We start from the raw sequence: 18,174 nt of genomic DNA, 5'->3' as shown, positions 1-18,174 counted from the left end.
CCAAGACTCAGTCCAGGGCACTGCAGCCCAAATGTGGGTTGGGGCTGCTCCCTGCACGGTCACAAACACAGAAGATACACGGTGGGGGTTCCCACATCCCAACCCCAGCTCTGCAGAACCCCTGCCCCACTACAAGGACGAATCCCAGCACCGCAGCCACCCCAGCAGGGTACCAACCACCTTTCCCACCCATCACACACATAGACTGAGGCATTCACCAACAAAGATACCCTCTCCATCACTTAATTACTTTAGCAAGAAGTAAATCACAAAGCATTAAACACTTAAGATGATGAAATCGACTCACCAGCCCTCAGAGACAGAGCAGCACTCAGGGCACCAGAACCACCACGGGTCACTGAGGCTCAGCCACAGCCACACTCTCTGAAGGCCTATTCCCACAAATCAATTACTTCATCACCAACTGAGGGATTCCAATCAGCATCCACTAATTACCCTAATGAAGCAAACCTGCTCCCAGCCAGCTCACTGAGCAACAGCTGAAAGAGGCTGCAATCAGCACAGACAGGGGTGTCCCAGGGCAGGTGGATACTGGACAAAGCTGTGCATGCCCCATAGTTCCCCTCACACCCCTTACTGACTCTCCCCCCCCCCCCCCAAGACAACCCTGAGAGCCACGTGGGACTGCATGCCCTCTGGGGATGCCAAGAGGTCCTCCTTCACCATACACAACCCACAGCAATCTGTTTGGTGAGGTCTGTTTGTCTTTAATTATCAAATTGCAAAGTATTTACAACAACATCATCAGTTTCAAAGCACTCCCTCCCGCCCCTCCCCACCACGCCGGACATGGTCAGGTTTTTCCAAAGTTTTATTATTATCACAAAAAAAAAAAAAAAAAAAAAAAAAAAAAAAGCTAAATATTTCTTACTTTGACACTGAAAGAGGCAGAGGGGGAGTGGGTTGGGGAGAAAAACAGATCCACACGTCCTCTGCATAGTTGATGGGAGATGTTACAAAATGCTTTAAAAAATGGTACCAGCAGAAAAGAATGTCTCACACAGGGCTGCTTTGTGCCAAAGAACATCACTGGGGGGGCTGGGGGGAAGTAACCCCCCTGCTGTTCACTGGCTTCAGCAACAGACTGGTAGTGGAGGGGATGGCATAAGGGGGCTCTGTGGAGCACAGGTGGGCTAGCAGCCCCCAGCCCTGCTCCATGCTACGGGAAACCAAAGGCTGTGTGTCCGTGTGTGTGTCTGCCTTTTTTCCCTCTCCCCAGCTCTTGGCTCACATCTGGCTACTGCCCATTCCCATGTGCTGCTCTCAGAGCTTTCTCCTGGGGCTGCAGGCACTGTGCACACTGTGTAGTGATGGCACACAAACATCATGAGATGCGGGGGTTAAAAAGCTGCGACCGCTGGGGTGAGCAGACCCTGCACCAAGGTGGGCACAGGAAATGTGCTGGGGGACGAAGGGCTCTGAGTCCCATTGTGAGCACAGAAATCCATGGAAACAGTCCTCCAGGCCAAAGGTGGGATCCCTCCATACTGCTAAGAGCCCCTTCGTACTGAGTTCACCATTAAAACGGAGCCACCGACTGAGAACTCGGGTAATAAATAAGATGCTGGGGAGAGACTGGGAGGCAGCAGCAGCTCAGCTTGGTGCTCTGGAGGCATTTTTGGCACCAGGTGTGAGTGATGGATAAGAGGTCCAGGACACAGGTAGTGATTGTGTGATGAGGGGCTCCAGCTGGGGACAGACGAGGACAGATGTTGGTGGTACCACAAGAGGAACATGACAGCACGTGCAGCTGGGTCAAGTAGTGGGAGGTGCTGGAGGGCTATGTACAGGGTGGTGCTCAGTGGGTGCTGTTGTGGACACTGGGCTGTTCATGGATCGTTCTGACCTCCAACACACGGTGCTGACAGCAAGCAGGGAGCAGCTGAGCCTGCAAATGGCTCCCGGTGGCTCCGTGCTCCCTGATATGGGGATGGCAGAAGCAGGGGGGATGGTGGCTAGAAACACACTGGTGGACAAAAGCAGTGCTGAAAGACAAGTAATTCCCCAAAACACTGAGCCCTGCGCCCAAGAACGGGCGGGTGCTAGAGGAAGGGAGATGGCCAGCCTCCATGAGGCATCCCAAGGTCTGCACTCCAGCTGCATCCAATCCAAAGCAGTGCCTTCCCCATCACCAAACATCTCTGCAAACAGCTTCGGAGTGAAGTGGGTGGGTGAATGGGTGAAGAAATTTGTGCTGATTTAAAAAAGGGGGTGCAGGAGGTGTGGGGCAGTGTGTCTGAGGTGGGAGAGGCTATACCCCAATTTCTCTGGCTACTGTGAGAAGAGGGTCCTGAAAGCCGTGGCCAGGAGCCATCCAGCTGCTCCACTCGCCATCCTGAGCCCCAGCTCCACTGGTGGCAGTGCCCAGGGCTCCTCTTGCCACCTCGTTAAGTGTGGCCCAGCAGTTTTAATGAGCAATGCGGCACCCGCCACATCCTGCTCTGGGGCTGCTCCCCAAAACGTGGCCCCTCTGCATGGAGCCGGCCCTCTGTGCCCCACAGCGAGGCCTCTGGTGCCAGGAGGAGCTCCAGGTCTATAGGTTCTCTCCGGGCTGGTACTGGGGCTCTGTCGAGGTGAAGTAGTCCTCCAGGAAGGCCTGCAAATACTCAAAGGTGGGCCGTTCCTCAGGGTCCTTCCGCCAGCACTGGCACATGAGGTCGTGCAGTGACTCGGGGCACTCGGGCGGGCAGGGCATGCGGTAGCCCCGCTCCACCTGGTCCAGCACCTCCCTGTTGACCATCCCTAGGGAAAGAAGGGCAGCAGGGCCGGGTCACACACTGTGCCCAGCCCGTGGGGCGTGGGCTTGTTGCCAGCTCTCACTCACCTGGGTACGGCACCCGGCCCTTGGTGGTCAGCTCAGTCAGCAGGATGCCGAAGGACCAGACATCTGACTTGATGGTGAACCGGCCATACAGGGCCGCCTCGGGGGCCGTCCACTTGATGGGGAACTTGGCACCTGGACGGGGAGGCAGAGTGAGGGGCTGCTCCCCTCTGCAGCCCACAGACCCCCAACCTCAGGGCCTGGGGCACCGAGCCACCAACACCTAGTCCCACTGCCCGGGCCCTGCTCACACCTTGCCGTGCTGTGTACTCGTTGTCCTCGATGAGGCGTGCCAGCCCGAAGTCAGCCACCTTGCACACCAGGTTCTCCCCCACCAGGATGTTGGCCGCCCGCAGGTCTCGGTGCACGTAGTTCATTCTCTCCACATAGGCCATGCCAGATGCAATCTGTGGGCAGAGTGTGGGGACCGGGCTTTGCAGGGGACAGGAGGACCCCCACCATGGTGGGGATGGCTCCACAGCCAGACCCGATCCAGCCAATGGGAGGAAAAGGAAACAGGAACCCACCTGAGCAGCCATATCGACGAGCTGTGGCAGCCGCAGGTACTTGCCCATCTCTCCCTTCAGGAAGTCCAGGAGGCTCCCTGTGAGGAAGACAACGGTCACCAACGGGCAGAGCCATTTCTCCGGTCACCCAGCAGCCCTCCTGTGCTCACCCTTGCTCATGTACTCAGTGACGATGTAGATGGGCTCCTCTGACACCACGGCATACAGCTGAACCAGCTTCTCGTGTCGGAGCTTCTTCATCACCTGGGCTTCCTGTAGGAAGGCCTCCGGGGACATGGTGCCGGGCTTCAGGGTCTTTATGGCCACTCTGGTGGTGCCATTCCAGGTCCCTGCAGCACAGGACATGTTTACAGGGCTGTGTCTCTCACTTGCTGCCCCACTGCTGCAGATGCTAAGACTACATGTGGCCGTGGCACCAGGGCCAGAGCTGTCCTTACCCATCCAGACCTCTCCAAAGCAGCCCTGCCCCAGCTTCACCTCCAGCCGCAGCGACTCCCGGGGGATTTCCCATGCATCCTTGGCGAGTCCTTGGGTCTGGGGCTTGGATGTGGGGCAGACGTTGGTCAGGCGGTGGCACAAGCCATCAGCATGTTCTAACACAGCAGGGACAACCCGAGTGATACTCTGGAATTTGGATGATGTCTTCCTTGCAACATCTTGAGCATCTACACTCAGACCCCTTCTCCTCTTTCTCAAACCCAGTGTTTCACCAGGGTCTGCCCACCTGCTTCAGTGTCCCCACTGGCATTCCCTTCATAAAACCATCTAAGTTGGAAAAGACCTTCAAGATCACCAAGTCCCACCACCCCATCACTAAGACACGTCCCTCAGCTCCACATCCACGTAACTCAAACACCTCCACAGATGAGGTCTCCACCACTACCACCTTTCCATGAACAAACTCTTCCCAATACCCAACCCAAACCTTCCCTGGCATCACCCAGACCCCAAGGGATGTGGGCAGGGGCTCTGGCCATACGCACTGGAGTAGTAGGCCACCAGCTGCTGCAGGCTGCCGAACTGTGTGCGTGAGGTGATGTAGAAGCCACCGCTGTCCAGCTTGCGGATCTTGTAGTGCTTCACATTGAGCCCCTTGGCGTTGTCAAAGTCGGAAACGGAGAGGCAATAGGCACCTGAGGGCACAACCGAGTGGCTCGGGAACTGCACAGGGACCCCACAGGGGTTGGTGCAGCAGGAGCAGGCTGCTGGTTTTACCTCCAAAAAGCACCTCTTCTCTATCACTTACAATTACTGCCACAGCCAAGCAGCACTGTAAGGCACAGGGAGCAAAGTGGCAGCAACTGGGGGATGCTGAAGCAGGGATATAGGGAGGGATGGGGAGCTGCAGACCCAGTTATATGCTCCTACATCCTATGCTCTAGGCTATGTGCATCGATTCCAGTGCCTGGCTCTGCTGTGCCCACACAGCTGTGATAGCACAAGTCTGGGGCCACAAACAGAAAGAGGGAAGGCTGCTGAATGAACTGCTTCCAATGGAATAAAGTAAATGGTGCCAAGCTCAAAGCATCAAAACAGAAAAAAATATCAAGGAATTTTTCCCAAAGGGGCATTTGGAGCCAGACTAAAGCATGCTTCCAGGTAAGAAAAAGCATCCTCAGAAAGCCAAGCTCTTGAGATCAAACTTGTACATTTGGGAGGAAAAAAACAGGGAGAAAGAGTCATTAGACTTGAAAGGGCGTAAAAATCCATCACTGCCTCCACGTAGTTCTTCACAACTGAGATTTTGCCATTACAGAGAGGCTAAGAAAAAACAAAACTCATTTGCCCAGGGACAAAAATAACATGCAAAAAAGCCCAGGAGAGGACATGGTGTTGTTCCCAACACTTCAGAGTTATGTGGGCACATCAGTGGGAAAACCTTAGTGGGTAAAACCAGGATGTCATGCATGGGACACCTCTGTCTCCAGCTTGGATAATGGGACAAGAGCAGAGTGTGAAGGGGACATCTATAAAAGCAGAATACGAGTGAAACTGCAGGTGAATGCAGTGCAGGAGGCTCATCTCCTTTGGTACACCTATGACAGGGGGGTTGGGACCACGCGGTGACCAAGTGCTGGAGGACCCCTGCAGGGCTGCTCCCAGCACTGTGGCTCTGGCAGAGAAAGAAAGGGGGATATGGGGGTCACCTTTCGTCGTCTCACTCTCCCGGACCAGGAAGGTTCCCCGGGGGTTTTCAGGGTTGAGCAGCAGCCGCTCGGACTCCCGACGAGTGATCTTCCCAAAGTACCACCTGTGGGAACAAGCAGCAGGCTCACAATCACCGAGCAGAGCTCCGCTCAGCACCCTCACTCCAAAAGCCTCCCAAAACATGGGTGACTCGAGGACACCCAGCCCCCGTGCTTTGGTCATTGTGGGCAGCTGTGTGACTTCTGCTTTCCAAATGCAATGGTCACTCTGTGTCACCGGGGTCCTAATCTGCAAATGCAGAGTTTGCAGTTTCCCTGTGCCTGGAGGTGAGGCCATGCAACCAAGTGCTGTGCAAACACACAGAGCTCCGTGTGCCTCGAGGAGAGGCAGAAAAATGCTTAACGGGCTTAGAAACAAAACAAAATGAAAAAAAATAAGCAAAAAATAAGATGTCCTTCAGGTTTTGCACGTGAGGAGAGGGACAGCAGAGAGGGAAAAGTGCTCAGCGAATGCTTTTGTCATTGTTTGTTTTAAAACTGTCTAAAAATGGCAATTACTCTTCAGCCTGGATGGAGTCTGAGGGCGCGACATAGTTACTGGGGATGTAGCCCGTCTGTCCTGTAGTGAGGGAATGAGCCAGCCACCAGTCACCTTCCCTGCAAGAGAACCAAAACACACTCAGTGTGAAGCTAAAGAGCCCACAGCGCCCCGGGTCGGGCCCTGTCCCACCTCTGGGCACTGTCCCTGCATCCCCAGAGGAAATGTGGGATGGGGAAGAGCCAGCAGAGCCCAGCCTGAGGGGACAGCGGTGAGCAGCACCCACACCCAGCCTGCAGCAGGACCCACTCCCCACAGAGACCCCAAGGAGGGCAGCAGTGAGCCCCATCGGCCCCAAATCCTTTAGGGGCTCCCCAGGATGAGCAGCAGCTCCATGGTGCTGGTTGCCCATAAAGGAGGGTGTCCTTGCTGGAGAGATAGCAAGGCAAATACCTTTGGAGCCATCTGAATTTGAGCCGGGTCTGGCTGGAGATTGAGACGCATTGGAAATCCCAGCGAGCAGATAAGCAACAGGCAAAGGGGAAGGGAGGGGAAATGGGAGAAAAGCAACAGAATGATGGCAGTGATTAAAAAAGGCGCCAGGAGAAACAAAAGAAGGCAGAATTTGTTAAACACAGGCTGCAGAAAAGCAACAAAAGGGAGAAAATAAACGAGTGTCAGAGAGGGGTGGAACACCAGATCCAGCGGGCGCAGGGCAGCCGTGCTGGTGCCACGGGGAGGGGATGAGAGCTGCCCTATGGGCAAAGCCTGGCTGCGGTGCAGTGGGTTCAACCCCTTTGTGGCACAGATGAATACCAGTGCTATCCCCAAGCTCTGGTGCTGCCAAGAGGTGGCTGCAGGTGCTGGCAGGGTGCAGGAGCCTTCGCCCGCTGCGTTCCATGTCCTCCCCATCACATCCCACAGGCTGCTGGGCAGGAAAGGACAATGAATGGACATCAGGAGGCAGCTTCCCCTTCCAGGCAGGCAGCAGGGGGTTCCTCCACCACCGCCGTGTCCTCAGCCATCAAAGACAGCCGTTTCATTTATTCTGACCGCCAGGAAGACGGGGCTGCAGGGAAACCGCAGCTCTGTGAGAACAGTGCAGCAAGGACCGGAGGGCTGTGGAGGCATGGAGCAGCAGAGCTGCAGCCCAGCACCTCACTGTGTGCCCGGGACAGGGGCAGGAGCTGCCTTGGTTCTGTTCCCACGGGGCCAAAGTGAATGTCTGCTGGGAAATGGCCAAATCCTGACTGGCGGCGCTGTTCCAGCATGGGCTGAATGGCTGTCATCTGGGAATTCAGCAAAACAAACTATTCCAAAAATGTCGCAGCAGGAGGAGAAAAAATCATCAGCAGCATCAAAACAAAGCATTTCAATAATTCCCTGCACAACTCTACCCAGAATACCCTGTTACATCCCTGCTGCCTGACTGGGAAGGGACTTGCTCCTGCTGGGAGCAGTACTGAGATCCTTCCTGCACTGGGTGGGTGTGTTTGGCCATCAGGGAGGGGGAAGGTCGCTGCTGGCCTCTGGCAGTGTGCAGAACAGAGAGCTGCACACCCAGCCTGGTACAGCAGCTGGGATGCACCAAACACCCCACATGAAAGCTTTCTGTGCATGGCCAAAGCCCTGCAAGCAGCACATCCCAAACTTCATGGAGTGGAGCCATTAACAAACAGTGAGTGTTGGAACAAGGACAACAAGGACCCAAAATGCATTGCTGGGACAGTGCTGGGTCACTGCAGCAGTGCTTACTGTAGACAGCCCCACACCTCTCTGCTTGTTGCAGAGCTGCAGGGCTGTGCTGGGCACGTGCTGTGCATCTGGACAGAGCATACCAGCATTGCATCACTCACCAGCCCGGCCTCTGCCCCACGCCGTGCATCCGGCAACAGATGGATGTGCTCTTATGAGTGGGACGGAGAGCAAAGAACCAGACCCTATGGAAGTATCCCAATCCCCAGAGTGGCTCATTAAAAAAAAAAAAAAAAAAAAAAAAAGAGGAAATAAAAAAAAAAAAGCTAAAATAAATGGAAAAACAAAAAGAGACCAGGAAGGAGCAGAAACCCAAATGAACCAGGACTGCAGAGGGGCAAAACAGACAGGTGGGGTGCAGCTCTGAGTGGGCAGCAGGCAGGATTTTACCAAGAAGGTCATTAACAGTAATCATAACCCGCAATACACACCTGACATCCACTTTTCTCCTATATGAAAGCATGGCATGCAGAGAGAAAAAACACAGTCAGGACAGAAGCTGAGATCAGAGGCACCGCGGCAGCATGGAGAGAAGCACCTGAGGCAGAGGAGATGCATCCGGGCCAATGAGAAGTAGCTGAGTGCTGATGGGGACAGGGGACCTGGGCTGGGGGACCTGAGTTGGCCACAGGATGAGGAAAGACTTGGAGGCAGGTGCAAGGAGAACAGGGGAGCAGTGCAGCCTGATGCCTTTGGACATATCACTGGGAGAGGTGGCCCTCTGCAAGGCTTGGCTTAGGGATCCCCAGAGCTCCCAAAAGGGGTGAAACTGATGCAGGGTTGCAGGGACACTCACGTGTTGTTGACAATCTGCAGGCGTTCTCCTTTCTTGAAGGACAAGTCTGTTTCAGTCCGGGACTCGTAGTCATAGAGAGCCACGAAGGTGGTGACACCGCCTGCAACACGGATCGCTCAGGGCAGGCTGCACACTGGGTGTCCCACGTCCCACTGCCCGCCCTCCAGATCCCAGACAAAGCCCCCCAGTGGCAGGAGAACCCATCACCACCACAGGATGCTGGAACCCAATCCCACCCCACAGCTCACAGACACTCCATGTCGCACTGACCAGCCAGCGCCCCAGCACGCTGCGGTGACGTGACGGTGTCAGAAGTGTTGAAGCCCCCAAAGAGTTTGGGCTCGGTGGCCACGGTCCCGAAGGAGCGGCTGGGAGTGCGGTGCGTGTCGGGGGCTGCTGTCTTGTTGGGGGTCTGCGAGGCTGGGAACCCCCCGTGGTGGGTGCTGTCAGGTGGCTCCAGGCTGCGCCGGCGCTGGCTGGGGTCCTTGGGTTTGCTCTTGCTGCTCCCCATGATGGTGGGCTGGGAGAGACAGAAATGTGTGTGCAGAAGGTGTTTAATAATAATAATAATAATAATAATAATAGCCCAGCCCAAAAAGAAGAGCTGGATGGCAGAGCTGCTGCAACACACAGCCACCGCATGGCACGTTGTTCCCGGTGCCCCAAAGCCTTTCCTGCACGCTGTCAGCACTACAGCATCTGTATGGCCATGCTTCTGTGCACAAAAGGGTTTCTGTCAGGTCACGGATGGGACACAGACAAACACTCATAGGCAAGACCCAGACAAATATTCACAAGCTGGGATTCCTCCAAACTCACAGAGCCCACAGCTGCATTTAAATGCTGAGGATGCTCAAGTGGAGCCCAAAGCTCACAGCAAAGCAAACCCTTGGAAAAACCGAGCGGGAGAAGCTTCAATCGGGAGCAGTTTAAGGCAGTTAGCAGCTAAAGACCAAGGGATCGCTGCTTTATATATAGTCCTGCTTTCCCTTCCACTCAAGATCACGGTCTATAAATACCTCCAAGGTAATGATATAAATGAAGGAAGGGAATTATTCGCAGTCTCCAAAGAAGGCTGGATACACAGCAGCGTCCTGAAGCTACGGAAGGGAATATTTAGGCTAGATCACACATGGCAGGATGGAGAAGGGAGGTGGAGAATCTCTCTAGTAAGAAAATCCAGGCAAGCAGGAGTGGAGGCAGGAGAACAGCAGGGAAAGCAGGTTCTTGTGAAGAAGGAAAGCCCCCTCCTGTAACATGAGCCACCCCCATCTCCTCACCCCCTGCTCACCTCTGCAGGGTTCGGCACCCGCAGTGCTGCTGGGGCCACAGGGATGTGGCCAGGGGCTCGTGACAGCCCACGCGGCTGTGAGCAACAAGCAGCTTCCCCCAGCATGGCACTTCCCCAAGCAGTGAGCACCAGGGCGGGCAGTGGGGGCTGAGCTGCAGCCCTGAGGTGCACCCAGCAGCACCCTCCCAACTCCAGCCCAGAGCACATCAAAACAACAAAACTGCAAAAACAGCCGTGGCCAGCAGCGACAGGATTTGTGTGCAGTGTTATTATGTGTGCAGTGTGCCATGGGCGTGCTTGGAGCTGCACACTCAGCTCACACACAGCACAGCTGATACCCACTGTTTGCATATCTTGCTCACCCAACACCAGCAGGAGGGGTCTTCCCCCCCCCCATTCCTTACCTGCACGTCCCAGCTACCGCCTGGCCACGGTGGTGTGTGAGGCCACCAGCAGAGTCAGCTCAGCTCCTGCAGCACACAGACAGACAGATGGGTGTCAGTGCTTCTTTCCCCACTGCCCTCACCCGCTGCGGGCTGCTGTGCCCACCCTCCTCCTCCTCCTCCTCCTGTTTGCCCACCCAGCAATCCCACAGTGTGGGGTTGGCGGCCGATGGCTCTGATCTCTCATGTGTGAAGGGGACAATTCTCTGCTCCACTTCATCACTCCCACCCGGCGCAGGGTGAGGGGCCGGCGGGGGGCAGCCCTGGGCAGTGCGCAGTGCTGGGAGGGGGGGATGACACATTGCTGCTGGGGCACCCCAACGTCCTGTGGGGTTTTCAATTCTTTCCCAATGGTGGAGAAGCGAAACAGCTCTTCTAGATGTTCCATAGGGTGTTTCCAGCCCCACTGCTCCACGTCAGATGGCTGCAGGAACACGGGGACTTTGTCACCGGGGCTGTGAGTCGCCCTCTCCATCTCCAAGAGCACTGATGTGCCATGGCATAAAGCACACACACACAACATCCTGGTGCACTTCGTGCTGCTCCAGCCCCGACCCGAGGATCCTCATGCAGCGATGCTCCAGGCTCCCTCCATCCCCAGTGGGCTGCATGGGGCACACAGTGCAGCACAGAGCCACAGGGGCTGCAGCACACGTCCAGCACCTCCGGCTGGGCACTGTGCCGAGGACGTGCCATGCCACGGGTCTGTTTTGACATCCTTCCCTTCCCCCCTTTGCCCCCCCGCCAATAAGTTTGGTGGCTATTTTTAGTGCATTTGATAACAAGCAGTGGCTGATTGACAGCTCTTTACGACTTGAATGGTTTGTAATTTGTACTTGCCTAATATTCGCCGGCAATAATTGCACAGCGGGAGGGAAGGTGGGGGAAGCTGCAGACCCAACCCTGGGCTGCAGCACACACAAATACAGCTGCAACGCGGCTGCACGTGGTCCCTACGTCCCTGGCATTCTCACAGTGGCCCTATGGGAGCATCCCTGGGGGGGTCAAAGCGCTCCGTCCCCAAGGGGACACTCAGTACTGAGCTTTGCACACAAGCTCAGCCTGGTCCCCTATTCCCTCCCTGCAAACACCAAGCTGCACATCCCTGCCCAGGGCATAGCAGGCAGAAGAACCCCAGCCAGAGGGCACCCGGCCCTCCCTGTTCCCAAAGCAATTAAAACCGAGGCACACTCAGCTGCACAGCTCAGCTCCCATCACATCACGGCTGCGGATCAGGGTGGGAGCGCTGCTCATCAGCACCAATGGCCCCAGGGTTTCTGCCCACCCCCCAGAATTACAGCCAGCAAGGCGGCAGGTGGGAAGAGATGGCACCTGTGCCCTACCTTGCAGGGATGCTGTGGGAAAGCAGCACCAGGGGAAGCGGCTGCTCAGGGTCATCCGTCTCCTGCAGACAGGCTGTGTGCTGCGCCGGGCGGCTCAAGGATACAATGGGAGTTGTAAGAGCCACGCCGACAGCAGGGCTGGCAATATGGGGAGGGAGGGGGGGAAAGGCATGAAGGCATGAGCTTATCTTATTTCTTTTGTTTTTTTTTTCCCCTCTCAAAGACACCAACAAAAGACACTGATTGGGAGCAGACGAAACACAGAAATTCCATATTTGCTGCCTTCTGTGCGGCAGAAGCAGAGACCTTGGGAGAATCTGCGACATGCTGGGGCCCAGCCAGACAGTGAGCCTTGGGGGGGGGTTATATATGCCGACATGCCATGTCCTTGGGCTGCCGGGGGTGGGCACCGAGCAGGCAGGATGGGACGGTGCTCCAGGACACTGCAGTCGGCAGGAGGATTGGTACGGGGACACCATGCAGTGCCTCACCACCAGGTTTAAATCCCCCCTCAACTCTGTGTTTCATCCCTTCCCTGCAGCCGTGCTGCAGGGAGACCTCTGCCAGCCCTGCCTGGAAGAGCCATGCGTTAACCCCAGCCTGGTTTGCTGCATAGAAAACTGAGAGCATCCTTTTGGATATAAGGAGTGGGACGAGGGACCGGCACAGCCCCAGGTTTCCCCCCATGCTCCATCAGCTCACACAGCACAGCACGATGAATGACTGCACCTGTCTGCTGCCAGACTGACAAATGGAGCGGGAAGTGCGGCGGGCAGACAAAGCCATGGTGCAGCACAGAGCTTAGCCCACAGAACCAGGACAGCAGAACAGCGTAGGAATGCAGCCCCAAGCCCTTGTGCACAGCAGGCATCCCTAGGGATAGGAGTGGGGATGGGCTGGTGTGAGGCACAGAGCACATGTGAGGGTCATGCAGCAGCATGGGGTGATGGCGGCTGCCAGCAGGGCTTGGCATGGCACAGCCCTGCTCTGCACATCACTGTGTGCCCCTACATGGACAGGTGGTGCTAGGGATGCTGCTGAGATTTTTGCTCATTTTGGGGCTGCCAGAATGGATCCTGCAACAGGAGCACCTTGAAGGGCACCGCAGCAGCACCAAACCACACTTCATCACCAACTCATAAAGCAGGGGAGCAGCTGCCCCTGGCATCCCAAAGGCACCTGAAGCAGCACATCCCTGCCAATCTCTCATCCCCCCCCAGGACAAATCCATGCAGGGCCATGGCGAAGGCACAGTGCAGCTGTGTGCTCCCAGCAGAAGCAATGCGCGGCCGCTCCCATCCCACTCCGTCAACTCCTGTTACATTTAAAGACATCTTAATTAAAGCCTCATAGCCCAACCTGGCAGAGGCTGGTGGGTCACGAAAAGGCAAAGGATAATTAAATGAACCATCCAAATTCATCCCCCCGAGCACAGGGGAGTCACATTTGGTAGCAATGCAGAACGCCTTCAAAAAGACGTGTCGAAACAGGAGCTGGAAAGAACAAAACAAACCCTGAGCAGCACAGACACAGATTATTGATGTTCATCTGGTCAAGAAATGCAGAACCACTGAACCACTTCCAGGGCACCTAAACCGCTGCTCCTCCAACTGCACGTGGAACAAACACACGGGTCCTGCAAACCCATCCTGAGTTTGCTGTTTGCACACATGGATTGCCAGCCCAGTCCCAATCAGCACTACCCAAACAAACACAAAGCCCTTGGTGTGCATTAACCCGGAGCGTGCCTCTCCCAGACAGGTGATGAGGGCACAGCCCTCCTCCTGCCCAGCCCAGGAGAGGCAAACAGGGAATGCTGCCCGCTGCCCCGTGCCAGGAAGCACTGATGTGGAGCGGGGCCAGCACCACACCTAACCACAGGGCAACGCAGCCTCCTGCTCCCCAAAAGACACCTCAATACCACCCCAGGACACAGTGACCACCTGTGGGCTCCCTGCTAATTCTCATGTTCTGAGTGGCCTCAGAAGAGGAGCACAAAGCTGTGCACTTCAGTTCCCCATTCCTGCAGCAAACTCTCCCACTCCCAGGACAGCTGCAGAAAACAGAGCTCGCTTCTGCTTTCTGCACGGAGAGATCTGCCCGGGGCACTGCAGGGGATGGTCACAGTGCCCAGCCCCTCCGGGCTGGCAGCAAAGGGCTGACACGAGCAATGGATGCAACCCAAGTGGTGCCACCCACCCATGTGCCACTCGCAGCGATTTCACAGCCCAGAGCAAGGATAGCAGCTCCATGGGCAGCGGCAGGAAAGGATGAGGAACACGTGGCAGACAGAAAAGCTCCAGATATGAGCAAGTCGCAGTCACCCCGGCCATGCTGGCGTCACTGCTGAAACATTTCCCCACTCAGAACCAGCCCAGCCAGTCCGGCCGGAGCTGCCCGGCTTCCCCAGCTGCAGCCCCGGGGCACAGACCCCCAAAGGGCCCCGCAGGATCCCTGCTGCTCAGAGCCCTCGGACACACACCCGGAGCTGCAACAGCTGTGTTCAGAGCGGGGCCAGGAATCGGCTCCCTCCCTGCCCCACCGCTGGATGGGGGCCCGCGGGCACAGCTCTGTGCTCAGCCGGTCCACGGCTTCTTCAGCGCGATTTGTCACCAAAACAAAGCTCAGGATACGGCAGAAGCTCAGCTCAGCGAAAGGAGGGGTCTGGAGGGGGAGATCACACAGAGCCCCTCCGTGTTCCCGTGCCCATACGGCTGTGCTGGGTGCCCCGGCTGCGCCCTGACAGAAGCAGGCTGTGCAGGATGCTTGGAGCCGGCCGAGGTGCAGCGCACACTGCTTGCTACAAACAGCCCCAGCAGATGCAAAACAAAGGAAAACGCTGAGCTGGTGGCTTTCAGCCCCGCCGCTCCTGGAGGTGAGAACCAGGCTCTGCACACATCCCAACCCTGTACTGCTCACTCAGGTGCCCAGAACCCACCTGGATAATAGGAGTCACTGACACGGGACGAGCTGCAGGTACACACAGTTCCTCCAGCTCTCAGCGATGGCCCCACACCCACTTCCAGTGCTCTGAGCCTGTCCACCCTGGGAGCTTCCAATGCAGCTCCCCGCCCTGTCCCGTGTGCTGATCATCACCAGCACCAGTGGGATTCCGGCCATCCTCATCCCATCCACCCCCCAGCACAGCACAGCACAGCCTGCACTCACCCCATCCCACAGACACCGGCTCAGCATCCCCTCCCATGAGGACACGACCTCACACCACATGGGGGGTGGCAGTGCCGCTCCCCAGGGCTGCAGAGCTCCCTTATCTCTCAGCGACTGCTGCCAGGGGAAGGAAAGGGCTCAGCTGAGCAGGGAGGGACTCCAAAAGCTGCTGCCACTGTTCTTTTTTTCCGTATTGCAGAAGTTCTCCAGCACACGGTTCCGCCCTGGGAACATCCAGACCCATGAGGTGCTGCAGCACCATGGTTCCATTTAGAACTGGGAAACTGGGAAACTGCCAGGACCGGGCACAGTGTGGGAGCAGGGACCCCGTGTGCAGGGATGGCATGTGGCAGTAGGCACAGCCCAGTGCTGTGAGCCTGCTGTGCCCAATGACATGGGGCTTTGGAATGGGGAAAGGCGGAAGGGTGAGACTGTGTTATCTCCAGGTGCTGCAGTTCCCCATTTTCCTTTCCAAACCCTTCACCTACGCAGCCAGACATTGGGACAGGACCCCTCATGTTACACAGTGGATGTTCCAGCTCCTCCACCACACCTCTGCACAGCACAGCCAGTCTGGGGCTGGGGGCAGCCCTCTGTAAGGTCTAAAGCAAAGCCACCAACCAGACCCCCCTTTTCCCAGGGCTTCTCCTTCCTGTATCCCCACCACTGCTTTTGTCCCCTCCACATCTCCAGCACTGCTTTGCCCCCCGCGTCCACCAGCACATCCCAAGCATTCCCAGCTCTGCGCCCAGGAGGGCAGTGAAGAGATCTATAGCCTGGAGGGAAGTCAGAGCAAGACGCAGATTTACAGGTCCCGGTTCCTGGCCCACGTTCAAACCACATGAAATCTGTTTCAAGGCTTTCTTTTCAGCCTGTGCATGTGCAAAGGCATGTGCAAAGCAGTGCCACTTCCCTCACACCAAGGTCATGGCACCAGAGCAGGGGTGCACAGAGCACACAGACCACACCGACCAGATCCTTTTTCTCCCTGCCAAGCGGGCTACAGAGCAGACTATCACACAGCATCACACTCGAGGGAGCTGACCCACACTGCTCGCCCCACGGCCGCGCTTCTGAGAGGGCTCTAAGCTGAGAAGCTCTGAGGAAGTGAGGTCAGCTGGGAAATGGTTCTCAGAGATAAAGGGCCAAGTTAGAAACCGTGCTGCAGAATGGACGGCACAGGAAGCAATAGTGCTGCAGATAGCCCTTGGTGCTTCCCCTGCCACGCCTGGAGCAGCGCAGGGCAGGAGCGATGTGTGGCTGTGCTTCCCCTGAGGCACGTGGGCTGTGTGCTCCAGCCCAGGGCTTATTGCAACCCCTTCTCCATCCAGACATGGCACGTGCTCGCTGGTCATTAAAACATGTCATTCTGAGCCAAGCCTGGAGCCCATGTCTCCTCTGTGCCAACAGTTTGCTCCCTGTGCATGCAGCAAGCCTTCGCACATCAGACACTGCAAATCACAGCCCCTTCACTTGCTGTGCTGGGACAGACCCAACTGGGTGCTTTTCTGTCACTCCAGGACAATGTCATTCAAAAGCAGAGGTATTGTTAAGGCATCTCCATCACACAGGCAACACTGCAAGGCCACTGACAGTCTAAACAGCGAGCATCACACTTCCTTTTGCTGTGCCAGCCCACAAGCAACCCCAGCTCCAAAATCACAGGGCTGCATTTTGGGGACACTCCTGAGCATGAGATGCTCAGACAAGATCCAGCCCTGGGACAAAGCCTGGGAATGGGCACAGCCCACAGTCTGCTAAGCAGAGGTGCAGTGGGAGCACAGCCTGGCTCACAGTGGCACACTGCTCCCCAGGGAGCCTCATCACAGACACCGAGCAGCAGAGGTTTGTCCATGGGCCAACCATTGAGCCAGCACGAAGTGACACAAACAAGCAGCAGCAGCAGGGGAGCAGCCTGCACAAGAGTGCAGGGGAACAACAGCATCGCACTGCTCCCAAGCATGAGGTCACCAGCATCCCCATCACATCCCCTGGGGACAGGGGTGAGCACCAGCACAGAAGGAGGAAAAATACCAAACTGAGTCTTTTGTTGCCACATTCCCACAGCTCCATTTGCATCTCACGCTGTTGGATCGGTGCTGTCCCATTCTCAGCACCCAGGCTCCCTATGGGCTCTGAACACCACTGAGTGGGGAAACATCACCCACGGGAGCTGCTTCCCATACCCTCAGACCTCCCGGGCAGCAGAAAGAAAGGACAGTCAGGAGGAAACCACAGCTGCCGTGGGGCTGAGCCGGAGCACACTGCACGGGGTCATGGTCCGGGGAGGAAAGTCCACCGAGGCCCGGGTTGGCTCAGACAAATCCCGCGGTGCTTCCTCGCGGCGGGGACACGCACAGCAGCCAGGCTGCTCCGGGGGAGCCTCCCGGCCGGGTACGGCCCTTCCCCGACAGCGCGGGGCTCTGCAGCCTCTCCAGGCGAGAGCACAGTAAAAGCCCGGCCGAGCGCGGCCACGAGCCCCGAATCACTGACGAGCGAACATCGAGAGGGAAACGGAGCAGGAGACATCAAAGCAGGGGGGCGATGAATATTTCATGCCCTGGCCTACATACAGCCCGGCTCTCCCCGCCCCGCGCTCCCGGGGGTCCCCCGCAGCCCCCGATCACAACAAAGGGGAGTGCGGGCAGGCGGGGCCGGACCCCGCAGCTCCCCCCTCCGCCCCCCCGGCAGCCCCATAGCCGACACCGGGACCCCGCGCACCCTCCGCCGGACCCACAGCCGCCCCGCAGAGCCCGGAGCCGTTCCGCCGGCATCGCCGCCCGGCTACTGCGGGCATCCCCGGAGCCGCCCCGCCGCCAGCCGGGCATCCTCCACCGAACGGCGGGAATCTCCCCGCAGCCGGACTCCGCGCGGTCCCCGCTCACCTCCCGCGTGTGCGCACCGCGGGGCCGGACCCCGCCGCTCCCCTCCAGGGCTCGGCAGCGGCTTTGTCTCCGCGCCGGGGGCGCGGCCGCCGCCCCCCGCAGCCGCCGCCGCCGCCGCCGCGCTGGGTGCCCGCAGCCGCGGGCCGGGCCGTGCCGGGCGCTCAGGGCTGCGCCGCCGGCAGCATCGCGCAGCACCGCGGATCCGGCGCGCCGCTCCCCCGCCCCCGCTCACCCCTTCTCCGGGGTGTGTGTGTGTGTGTGTGCGTGTGTAAGGGGGGGGACAACCCACAGGGAGAAAAAAAATAGGAATATGGCAGCAGTAAACCGGAAACGGCTTATAGGAAAAGAAAAAAAAAAAAAAAAAAAAAAAAGCCGAGCCCCTCCCCTCTTTTTCTTTTCTTTTTTTTTTTTTTTTTAAGGAAGAAGGCTCCGGGCTGCC

At 57.3% G+C, this 18,174-nt stretch overlaps 1 protein-coding gene and 1 pseudogene across 5 annotated transcripts; both read right to left on the bottom strand.

Moving 5' to 3' along the window:
• Positions 1-2,260: 2,260 nt before the first annotated feature.
• Positions 2,261-17,834, bottom strand: SRC (SRC proto-oncogene, non-receptor tyrosine kinase). 5 transcript variants are annotated; one of them, XM_090151954.1, is made up of 14 exons: positions 17,736-17,834; positions 10,301-10,366; positions 8,876-9,125; positions 8,606-8,705; positions 8,241-8,258; positions 6,075-6,173; positions 5,517-5,620; positions 4,353-4,502; positions 3,807-3,962; positions 3,519-3,698; positions 3,370-3,446; positions 3,096-3,249; positions 2,846-2,977; positions 2,261-2,763 (listed from the first exon to the last, which is right to left on the bottom strand). In XM_090151954.1, exons 3-14 carry the CDS (start codon positions 9,114-9,116, stop codon positions 2,555-2,557), a joined length of 1,620 nt encoding a protein of 539 aa, XP_090008080.1. In that variant the 5' UTR covers positions 9,117-9,125; positions 10,301-10,366; positions 17,736-17,834; the 3' UTR covers positions 2,261-2,554. The 5 variants fall into 5 exon arrangements, with proteins under 5 accessions (XP_090008080.1, XP_090008079.1, XP_090008082.1 ...); XM_090151953.1 differs by lacking the exon at positions 17,736-17,834 and adding an exon at positions 14,851-17,454; XM_090151956.1 differs by lacking the exon at positions 17,736-17,834 and adding an exon at positions 14,621-14,844.
• Positions 11,879-14,614, bottom strand: LOC116227686 (uncharacterized; annotated as a pseudogene).
• Positions 17,835-18,174: the final 340 nt, after the last annotated feature.

This window comes from Phasianus colchicus, chromosome 17 (genome assembly GCF_987193195.1).
Source record: "Phasianus colchicus chromosome 17, bPhaCol1.hap1.1, whole genome shotgun sequence".
In the NCBI taxonomy this organism is placed as follows: domain Eukaryota; kingdom Metazoa; phylum Chordata; class Aves; order Galliformes; family Phasianidae; genus Phasianus; species Phasianus colchicus.
Note: the sequence above shows the minus strand (reverse complement) of the source record. Positions and strands in the feature narration are given on the sequence as shown.

What these genes read in the sequence shown, in the direction of transcription:
- SRC (XM_090151954.1), bottom strand. Translation starts at nt 9,116, where the DNA reads ATGGGGAGCAGCAAGAGCAAACCCAAGGACCCCAGCCAGCGCCGGCGC. An exon ending in CTTTGGAGAGGTCTGGATGG is followed by an intron (nt 3,699 to 3,806) that starts GTAAGGACAGCT and finishes CCTGTGCTGCAG; the next exon opens with GGACCTGGAATGGCACCACC. An exon ending in CACTGAGTACATGAGCAAGG is followed by an intron (nt 3,447 to 3,518) that starts GTGAGCACAGGA and finishes TCTTCCTCACAG; the next exon opens with GGAGCCTCCTGGACTTCCTG.